General features: G+C 43.0%; 1 protein-coding gene across 6 annotated transcripts in view; it reads left to right on the forward strand.

Moving 5' to 3' along the window:
• Nucleotides 1-3,957, forward strand: part of AUTS2 (activator of transcription and developmental regulator AUTS2) — an 802,029-nt gene extending 798,072 nt beyond the window's left edge. For all 6 annotated transcript variants that reach the window (XM_069791497.1, XM_069791496.1, XM_069791499.1 and 3 more), the window contains one exon: nt 836-3,957. In XM_069791497.1, coding sequence (XP_069647598.1) covers nt 836-2,075 — 1,240 coding nt within the window. In that variant the 3' untranslated portion in view covers nt 2,076-3,957. The remainder of the gene's footprint in view (nt 1-835) is intronic.
• The last annotated feature ends 7,494 nt before the right edge of the window (nt 3,958-11,451 follow it).

Genomic DNA, 11,451 nt, shown 5'->3' on the forward strand with positions numbered 1-11,451 from the left:
CTACCCTAGAAATGGGAAAGGGTTGGTAATCTGAAGAGCAACTGACTCCAGAGCAAGTATGTTTTCAGAGCTAGCCTGAATAATGGGCATGTAGGGTAGAGTGATCTCTGCTGAGGAAGTCAACACATAATCTATGCATGATGGCCACCTCTATGAAAACACTTGCGCTGGGGGCCATTGCACACTTAGAGAAGTGCCTGTCCAGAGTGGTGGATTGTCACCATCAGTACTGGTGTCTTGAGAGGTTTTTGTTTTCATTTTTAAGAAGTAAATTGAATTGTGAGAAGTAAATTGAAAAGCTAGAAGCTTGAATAGAGATAAGAAATCAGTAACGTACATAGGTCTAGAAATTTTTTAAAAAGTCAGTTGAACAAAATGTCATCTATTTTTCCAAATGTATTATTAATAGCAGAAGCAGGTAAAATACTATTAACCATGTAATTTGGATTTAATTGCCTCACTTTTTTTGGATGAAATTAGTGTGTTTTTATTTTTCGCTCTTCTTTGCAAACAGTTAAGGCTGTTGTCTTAGAAATATGTGTGCTAGAGCTAGATTCCCTTGGGAGCCTTCTGTGGACTTCAGTGTTTGAAATCTCAGATCATTCACAAAGCAGCTTTGGGGATCTTCTTCTTCTGGGTCGAGATAATAGAATAGGCCTAGTTTAGAGATGGGATGTTCTTCTGGTGTTTTGGGTGTGCAAAAGGAACAGTGCATTTAATGATGCATGTTACTAGCTTTCTGCAAAGCAACAAGTATGAAGTCAGACACCCTAGAGGCTTTGTTTTATTTGCAGAGTTTCTCATGCCTTCATTTTTATACTTCTCTTTCTTCTAGGGAGAGCATTGAGAAAAGACACTCCAGCCATCCTTCGCCAGCACCTATCCATCCAGTAAACTCCCTCGGACATAATCGCAGCTCAAATGAGCAGATCAGGAGCCATCTGAATCCCGAGGTTCGAGAAAAAGAGAAACCCAAAGAACGAGAGAGGGATCACTCCGAATCTCGGAAGGAAATTAATGTTGAAGAGCACAAGGTGAAGGACAACTATATTTCGGAGAAGGAAGGCCTGAGCCATGAAAGCCGAGTGGTGGAAGAGTCTAAGCAAATGCCCAGGGTTCCTTCACCCTATGCTAGGCCCCCCGTTGTGGAGAGCACCCGGCCTAATAGTACTTCAAACCGTGAGGCTGAGAGGAAGAACGAGACGGCATATGATAATCCGAAGAAAAGCAATGAAGTCAAAGTGAAGGAGGAGCGAAAGGAAGACCATGATGTTCAACCTGAGGGACCTCAGACTCATAGGTCATCTGATCAGCCACCACCTATATCTACATCTAATGTCCATCCAAGTCCTTTAGTGTCTATGCCCATGACTGTAGGTGTAACTGGTATACATCACATGAACAGCATCAGTGGCCTGGATAGGACTCGCATGATGACCCCTTTTATGGGAATTAGCCCAATTCCTGGTGGAGAACGTTTCCCCTATCCTTCTTTCCACTGGGATCCAATGAGAGATCCCTTAAGAGATCCGTACAGAGAGCTAGATATTCATCGGAGAGACCCCCTGGGCAGAGACTTTTTGCTAAGAAATGACCCCCTTCATCGTCTTTCTACGCCAAGATTATATGAAGCAGACAGGTCATTCAGGGATCGGGAACCTCACGACTACAATCACCACCACCATCACCACCACCCTCTCTCTGTTGACCCTCGACGTGAGCATGAGAGGGGCAACCACTTGGATGATAGGGAGCGGTTGCACATGCTCAGAGAGGACTATGAACATGCACGCCTGCACTCAGTTCACCCTGCCGCCTTGGATGGGCACCTGCCTCACCCAAGCCTAATCACGCCAGGACTTCCTAGCATGCACTACCCCAGAGTCAGTCCCCCAACGGGACACCAAAATGGCATCCTCAATAAAACTCCCCCCACAGCAGCTCTCAGTGCCCCTCCACCTCTTATTTCTACTCTGGGACCTCGGCCTGGGTCTCCGAGAAGGACTACTCCTCTGTCAACAGAGATGAGAGAGAGGCCTCCTTCTCACACCCTCAAGGACATTGAAGCTCGATAAGCAGAGCGAGACTAAAATAAAACAGAGAAAGAGGGACAGAACATTGTAAATGAACATAATATAAAGACCTTCTTACTAATCATTGATACAGACTGGGGATGTGACCCACTGTACAATATGTATAGACCTGAGTGCAAAGATTTTGAAATGGTTTTTTTGTATATTATATGTTGAAATTTTCCAGATCTTTTAGCCAAGTCCATATGTTCCTCGTGTCTCCTACTCTATTTTATTTCTAGTTTAAAAATTTCAAAATTTGAACTGAAGAACAAGACATTAATCTGAATGATTTGACTAGAAACAAACCACCACCAATGTCAACCATACAAAGCTCTTTCAGACCAGAAGTGAAGACAATTGTAGATATTTATGTAAAAAGATTGCTTCATGGGTTAATGGTTCATATATGCAAAAAGGGTAAGATGAAAGCTTTACTTTGTACAAATGTAAATAGATAAAATTAAGTAACATAATACATTAATACTTCTTAAACTGTGCTATTTGCAAACTTAATATTGATCAACACAGTCTGCTTATGCTGTGTTACATATATTGTTATAGACAGCTAAACCCCTTCAACTATGCAATGAATTTTAAGGCTTTTCACAAAAGCCTTTATAACTCAAAGGAGCCTTTTCAACACACAACATAATTAAAGTCATATTTTCCCTGAACAAGCTCATCTATAATAGAAACCTATTTCTCTTGCTTGTTTTGATGAAGAAACAGCCCATTAGAAGTGTAGTTTTCTGTCTGAACCCCTGCATCAAGATGCTGATGTTACTGTAGCTCATGTATTCCTTAGAATGCATCAGGGTTAGCAGTCTGTAATCACTGATACTGTAGTCATGACAGATTGGTTTTCAGTCACATTAATCTGGGTTAAACAGAGTAATAATCAAATGCTGGATATTTTCCAGAACTTTCGTCACTTAACATGTCAAATTTATTTTTGGAAGAACATCTGCTTATAGCCATTCATGTCTGTTTTTATTGCCAGTGTGTCATTTTTATCTGTACACACACTTTTTTCTTTTGTTAAGTGATTTTTAGCTACATTGAAACAAATCCTACAAGAAAGCTAATACTTTTCTAAATGATGGATATGTTTTCACTGTGGATCAGTAGTTTAATTAATGAACTCTGATGCAGATTTCATAATGCAATTTATTGTATTTCAGTTGGTAATAAAGTCTGTGAATAGTTAACAGGTCAGCCTTGTTGTTCCCTAATCATAGAAGACATGAAATAACATGAAGAACATGGTCCTTTTTAAAAATATGCATCAATCTTCTGAAATCTGTCTTTTCATAACACACTTTTTTATAATGCATTAAGTTTCTTGTCTAAATATTTGGAGAGAATATGACTTTATCAGAGAGAATTCAACATCTTGTCTACTGGACTGTAAAATATATGTATGAAATAAAATTAGTTCCATTGGTCTTCTAGTGTATTAAAGTGCTATCTGAAGTTGTTATCCTGTTTTGGCAAAAAAAGAAAAAAGTTAACTACAGACAGTTGTTTCTAATGATCAGAGATCTATTTTAGTAGTCAACTGAAGGTTTAGTTGTGAGCTTCAGATTTTGTGAACTCCAGATGTTGTGCAGTGGTTTTTTTTTTTTAAAGAACAAAAGGAAAAATACAAAAAAACCCCAACCCTGAAGAATATGTACACTGGAACCGTAGTGGTAGCTTTCAGTATTGTAAAGAGATTGTTATATACAAACCTTTTTGCTGTTTATCCTGTATGTAATAAAGTCCTTTCTAGATCCTATGTGAAAAGAAAAGTGAAGCGGCTCTCAATCTTCAGCATGTTTCCTCATCAGCGAAGACTTGTGTAATGTAAATTGTGCCATGTTATTAAAAAATGTGAACTAAACTGCTAGGTGCTTCTTTGTGTGGAGTACCCCATCACTGATATGGGGAAGAAATACTTTTTCCCAAGAGTGGGTATTTGTTCAGAAGAAATAGCTATTAAAAATGTAAAGGAAATGGCAAGCTTTTATAAGCCATCTTATTAAAATTATTATAGTAATCAGGAAAAAAAGGAGATCAGATCCTTGGCTTGTCCAGATTCTTTAAAATATAGTAATACCCTACTTATGTGAGCTTTTAGTTAACTGACCAGTTGGTCTTTCAAGATAGTCCCATACTTGGAAGTATGTGGCTGTATGCAAGCCATTTTGTGAATTTATGCGGTTCCACACAAGCCAATGGCATTTTACCAGTTTTCATCAGCTAAAGACATGGCTATTGGTTACTATGAACAGCTTGTACATAAATGTGTCCAATTTCTTGCAAATTGTTTAGTTCTTCACAGTACAGTTTTTATAGTGTTCTTTTTGGAAAAAAAAAGAAAAAAATTAGCTCCTCATGATATGTGATTTCCAGGAGGGTTTTTTTAGTTTGGGGGCTTGGGGGTTTTGTTTTTTACAAGCTTGTTGCAAACACTTCAAAACCTTTATCCAGGTTACTTTGGCAGAGGTAGCTTGTGACACTGAAATTTGCTTTCTTGAGCTCAACTTAGGAAATCTGTCTTCTCCCTCAGTAATTGCCAATTGTTTTGGTAAGCAATTAAATGTATGCAGCCATATATTCAAGTTTGGGTTTGTTTCTCTCTTCAGCCCTGTAGCACTTCTGTCTGTATTCTACTCTTCCTCCCATGTAAATCTGATGAAAGTGAAATTTCCCTGAATTTCAACCATGTAACTAAGAGAAAAGAATAGCTAGCCGTATGTCTTTTTTTAAATCCAGGTTTGTGTAAACGGTGCCAAATGTACAACAGTAGCATAATGTGCGAAAAGAGCTTTTTTCTCTGCGAGGAACCTGTATCCCTGTCTTCTGGTTGCACATCATTAAAAAACCTTCCAAGTTTCTGAAGGAAACCAGTTATAGATGGCTGTAGGAGGATGAAAACTATTGGAGCAAGCTTGCACAGATACAGTGTGAGGGGCCCCATGAGAGAGAGTCTAATGAGAGCATCATCTTCCAGGCTTATCTCAGAGCATTGTAATAGGAGTCCTAACAGCTTTGTCAGTGACTTCATGGGGAAGAAATGTGGTATCTGATTGTACAGACTATGATCCTTGTCCTCCCAGGTGCTGAGCTACTCCTGCTGATGGTCCTTAATTCCCAATCAAGCGAATGAACTCTCACTCCTAGAGTCCCAGAAAGCATTGAGGCATTTCACTCCCTCTGAATTCAATACAACTTAAGTGGCTATATGCCTTTGGAGATCTGGGTGTCAGGTCTTCTTATAAGAGTGGTGATGCTCAGAGGAGTATGCCTGAAAGGTATGGTAAGAGATGAAACAAGATTTTTAATGCTTTTAAACTTTTTCAGATGCATTCATTGCTTTTCAAAAGTTTCATATAGGGATGTTAGCTTGCAGGTGTAGACAATTTCATCTTTTTAGCAGGGTTTTCCATTCAAGACATTTGTCTTAAATCTTCAATTTTTTAATCACTAATATTTAAGAAATGAAGTTTGTTTAAAGACCATGCCAAATACCACCTGTAGGAATGAAATGAGTCATAGGGGTATTATTCTATAGGGTGTGAGAGATTTGGATCATAGAACACCCTGAGCTACTATGGTTACAACACCCAAGACTTTTTCTTTATGCTTTAAAGCTCCCACCTTCCCACACTCCCAACTAGTTAGTTTTCTGCTTGGCAGCTTCCTATCACCAGTTGAGATGCCAACTAAAGCAGTGTATAGGAAGTGATGGTTTGAAAGCAGTCATAACATTTGTTCCCTGATACAACATTCATTTTATGCTGTGCTTTGTCCCTTCTTTTTCAACTTTATATATCGTCGTCTTTGTTTTTCCTTACTAAATACATAGCTCTAACCTGGTTTTCTGCTATTCATATGTTACTGTTACTCTCTTGCCTTTTTGCCAGTCATGTTCTCTTTCATGGCTTATGATAGCTACATCTATTACAGGCAGCAAAATACACTTCAGGCAAATTTTTCCAAGAGCCGTAGACACTGTATATTTTTGTTCCTTTTTATCTTTGCCTGTATGAGCTCATGAAAATTTGTAGCCCTTGCTGGACTGGAAGATAGGCAAATGGAGGTTGGGGAGGATTTTACTGAAAGTATTTTCATTTGCTGTGGCTGTGCCTTGTTAAGTACATTTTTAGCGAGATTCTTGATAATTTGAACTCTTAACTACTGCTTCACACATGCAGGTGACCTCTGCTGAAAGCTACCGGGGGCACTGGAACAAGGTAACAGACCACTGATTATATTCCATTTACAGAGGAGCTACTTGGCTTACTGCTTGTTTCTGACAAGAAAGAAGAGCGGGCTGTGGTTCAAACAATGACCAAAGACTCAAATTATATGGGGTTTTGTTACTCCCATGGTGACTCGGTTAAGTCTCACCTGGATAAACCAACTTGCTTCTTTTGACTTCCAACAGCCATCTTTGGAGGCATACTCATGCATAGCTTTAGAAGGCAATTTGAAGCAGGATCCCAACTTAAGTGGTCTGAATTGCCTTTTGAAGGTGACTCAAGTCCAGATGGAGACTAGCCTCTAATGTAGTTCGTTCGGAGGAGTCCATGCAAATGAGTGGTGGAACTACCTCCTCCCTTGTTGGTTTTACAGTCTCATCAGATCTTCCTTCCTTTGCACTGTAAAGTACCAATCCTAGCTGTTCTTTATGTGAAGCTCTTTGGGACACAGTCCATCTCTTACTACATGATTGCACTGTGCTTGGTGCCCTGACTGGGGCAAGTGAGCATTTCTTAGTGCTGCTATAATACAAAAAAAACTTTGAGAGTACTAGAGACCAGAGTGAAAACTGAAGGCCTCAGTGAATTAGCCATGGTAACCACTATAAAAGACTCCCGATTTTTGCTAGCCAAGAAGAAACAAAGCTGTGGTTGAGGGCAGGCTCTGTTCTCCCTGTGCCCTGTCTTCATCTGGAGGGGCTTATACTGCTTCTGGCCATGGGCAAGGTGGAAGTTCTCAGCTGGCAAGGCCTCTAAGCACTTATCATGGAGTTGGCAGACAGTTTCCAGCATGGTCCCTTCCTGCCAGCTGTGTGGCTGGGGGAGGACACACCTTTCTCTTTCCACAGGTATCTTGCAACTAAAATAATTGTAGCACAAAGACATTTCCTGGTCATAAAGAATATCCCCTCCTCATTTGTGCACTGTTTGTCTGCATATAGAAAAACATATACATCAAAATGCACACAAAACATCAGGCACAGTATCACAGATGAATACAGCGAGGAGTGGGTATGAAATCATGTTGGCACCCTACAATCTCAGACATCCTTTTTGCTGCTTTCTGCTGAGGTCTTTCCTGTAGATTGCGATCATTGCATTTGATGTTTCCTCTGCTGGTCTGGTAATACAGACTTCACTATACCATTATCCCCATTTTATAAATTGAAAAAGTGCAGCTGCGAACACAAAACTCAGAGTCACCAGTGTAATATCAGCCACCTTCTTCCTGAGTCGTCCCAGGAGTCACCCAGGAGAACTAGGTTACTGCTTTAGTCACCACGAGAACAAAAAAAATCCTGAATCAGATAAATTGCAGTCAGTGGTGGTAAGAGATGAGGAATTTCTGGGCTGCTGTTTCGTCTTTAGAAAGCACTTTGAACCCTAGCCCATGTTAACAACTTCCTGGAGTTCTAGATTTGCTAAAATTTCTCCGTGAAAGAATGGGTTTACTTATTTATTGATAATTCAAGTACCTCAAGTATTGACCCAGGTTGGTAAGGGCTGCGGTCATTCTGCTTATTGAGGGCAGATATTTTACCACCTAGTGTGGCTTATTTAATTGTCACTATTGCTCAGTATTGAAACTCACTCAGAGTGTAGTGTTTTTCTTGGTTGGATTTATGATACGTTTCTCTACTGAAAAACCTGCATTTAGCCCTAGGAACCTAGCCATCCACCCCTAGTACAATCATCTTTGTTTCAAGACAAGAAAATAATTAAGTGAGAATTTAGTCAATTGATTAAATAGAGACTTTACCTATCAAATATACATTAGTGTATGTTGCTGAAATGCATCTTCTGCTTTGCATCTTCAAAGCCCTTAACTAGTTTCTGTTAAGTCAGTGGTGGTTTGGGGTTGTGGGGTTTTTTTTTAATGCAGCAGAGATTACATTAGCATCAAAAGCTTGGAAATTAATTCTTTTCTGTTAAAGACAACTGAAAATGCAAGTATAAACTTCCTGGATTTTCAGTGGTCCCTATTTTTGAAGGGCCTCAGTGTATTTGGGGCAAACATGATGCATTTGGAGCTCATCTGATTAAAAAAAAAAAAACCAAACCAAAAAAAACCCCCAAAACTCTAAACCAACCACCAGCTACTTGCTCTCCAAAAGGAAAGTTTTGTCTCAGTACTAGAATGGCCAAGTACAGCTGGATTTATTTTAGCCTGTTGGAAAAGGCTGTCGTTCATCAAAGATACCACAAGAGGGTAGTTAAAGAGAGACTGAAATATGTGTAGGCTGACGGAATGGCTATGCTGTTTCGTGCAAGGTGAATGTAGCTGTAAATTATTTTTATGAGAGTCTGATCTGTGAGGAGCTCTCCTGTTCCCCTGCATAAATGACAGCAATCTCAACGGTGCTGTGGCAGGCAGTGATCAGGTTGACTAAGGAGTGACCTTGCTTTATCGCATTTAATAAGAGGGACTAGAAGTGGTCCATACCCAGAGCATTCAGCTAGATAAAGGCAATCATATTTTGGAGAGTTAGGCTTAAATTGCATGGTGCTACAGTCTAGCAACAAAGCACATCGTTTATGTTAAGGGAATAAAAGATGCTTCTCTATAGCAAATAGTAGGTATGATATGACTAAGTGCATGTCAGCTTCTCAAAGCCTCAGCCTTTAGTGAGGACATTAGTCTGTTTTTCACATTACCTGGCCTTTGAAATGACTTGCCAAGGACTAAGCAATAGAATTGCTTCATTTGGAGATGGGAAAAAATTAATGCCAAATTTTCTAAGGACATACAGTGGTTTATTTAAAATCATCAGATCTGTCTGCTTTATACCAGCAGAAAACTTGGGTCTGGTTTTTTCCTTTTCTACCCTAGTCACCTTTGCCACACTAGCAGAGAGCTAACATTTCCCTGATGCTGTAAAAGCTCTCCTGACTCTCACAAGGGGCTGCCTGCCTCGAGGGGCATTTCCTTGAGCAGGGCCTGAGGAGCAGGCAGCAAAGCATGGCCCCACATGGCCTCAGCTGCTTTTTGGCCAGGCTGAGGGCCAAAGCGGGCCTGGCAGAGCCTTCATCTCCCTTTCCACAAGAAGGCTGCCCCGCCTGCCCCCCAGACAAGCCACAGCAAGCACCTGGAAATTGGTCTGTCCCCATGGGCACGGCCTGGCCGGTGTCTGACCAGGACCTGGTGCCCTCAGAAAGGTTGGCAGACCTGCACGCTCCCGGGGCACCTGTGGGTGTGAGCCCGCGGGCCTGCTGGCCTGACTGAGGAGAACCACGCTCTGCTTTGAACAGGGTGGCCCTACCTCCTCACAGCCAAAACCTGGGTGCCCACCTCTGCTCACCTGAGAGTCACAACCTTCGTGGTTTTCACGAAGCCAAGCAGCAAGGTGGGTCAGCGATGGTGGGGTGGAACGCGGTGTTGAGGAGATGGTGGCTTGGAACCATGTGCTCAGGGAGGGCAGGGGCACCCCAGCCAGCTGCACCGCCTCACCAAGGGCTCCCTGGGCTCCTTTCGGCGGCACTGAGGGTGGCCTGCAGGCAGTTGGCCCAAAGAGCTTGATGGGACCAAGGCCCTGATGAACATGTATCATCCACCTTGCAGCATTATCATTGTAGTTTGTTGTCAGTGGAGTCATGCTATGATAGTCATTACGGTTTTAAATGACTCATTTTCCACTTAACTGTATTATTGCGGCTTACAGAGCATCTGGAGCTTTGCAGCAGTAAATACATCGCTGAATGCTGCAGCTATATACTAATCTGTTGCTTTCAAGAATCTATTTAGCAAAACACAGTCAGGGCAGGCAGGTGTGTTTGTGCCTGCACCTCCTGGCCCAGCTCACCACTCACGGGCATGTCCTGGTGGTACCACAACACAGGGCACTGGCATGGGGCAGAAATGCATCCGGCTGGTGACGTGCTTGCAGAAACTGATTGATTGTCTTTAATATAACTTCATGCCACCTAAGTTGGCAAATTTTTACAAGAAACTGAGAGATTGTTGTCAGATGCACGCGAGAGATCCCACGTTGGTGCTGAGGCAGCCAGGTCCGTGAGGTGTTGGTGTCCCGGGGAACGACGTGGGTCTGCTCTGATCAGTCTGTCCTGAGTGGAAGGACCCCTCTGGACTCCGTGTGTATATATATATCTATTTCGCGGCCCGCCCCCCTCAGCTTGAGCTCTTTCGTTCGTGCAGGCACGGCCAGGAATCGAGCTGCAGAGGGCAGTGTGGGAGAGAGAAACCTGAGCCAACATGGCGGCGGCGCTGCCGGCCCGGCGGCGCGTTCAGACACTAGAGGGAGATGCCGTCCCAGCCTGGCAGACTGCGGCTGGGAGCAGCGCACAGTCGCGGCTGAAGCGCTAAAGATTGACTTGGGGGTGGGTGGCGGGTGTTTGGGGTTTTGGTTTAACCCTCAAACGGATCTTGCCTGCCTGGAGCTCTTGTGCCGGGCTGCAGAGAGGCGGCGGTCGATACCCCTCAGGCGGCCGTGCCTCCCGCTCTCCACAAGCCTCAGCAGTCCCCGCTTCCGATTTTAGACGTGCAAGGTGTTAGGATAAGAAGAGTCTAGGTTGGGAGTTAGTTTGATAAAGGCATCTTGAGGAATGCAGCAAGTTGAAGTAAAGGCTGGACAAAAACGCACTAGCTGTAAGTTCGTACGTCGCCTGCGGTCATGGAAAAATGAAGTAGGAAAAGGAGGAGGTACGATAGACGGGGCTTTTACAATGCATTTATTTACTTGTCATCAAAAGAGGCAGTAAACGCCTTTCTTTTTCTGCCAGCACCTCGACGGTGTCTCTCCTGTTCGGGGCCCTGGCGCCCCCAGCGGTCAGAAGGACAAAATGGAGGACGGCCGCTCCCTCCCGCAGGGGCCGGCCCTGGGTCCCCGAGGCGCGGGGCTGAGCCGGGCGCGGCCTCCGCTTCTGGGGACCTGCCGGGTCTGACCCCGCTGGGCCGGCCGCTCCTGGCACGGCAAAAGTGCTGGGGAAGGTCACTGTCGTGGTAGTCTGCAGCTCCATGTAAAGCTGGTTGACAGTAAGAATTAAAGAGGAAAAAAAAAACCTGTTTAGAGAGAGGAAAGAAACCCCCAACAACTCCTCTCCCTTTTTTACAGATTTTTGTCACCCATATTCAACTTGTTGCCTCTTCCCTAATAGCCTGCTTAATTTCCCAC

Source organism: Haliaeetus albicilla, chromosome 9, assembly GCF_947461875.1.
Source record: "Haliaeetus albicilla chromosome 9, bHalAlb1.1, whole genome shotgun sequence".
NCBI classification, from domain to species: Eukaryota; Metazoa; Chordata; class Aves; order Accipitriformes; family Accipitridae; genus Haliaeetus; species Haliaeetus albicilla.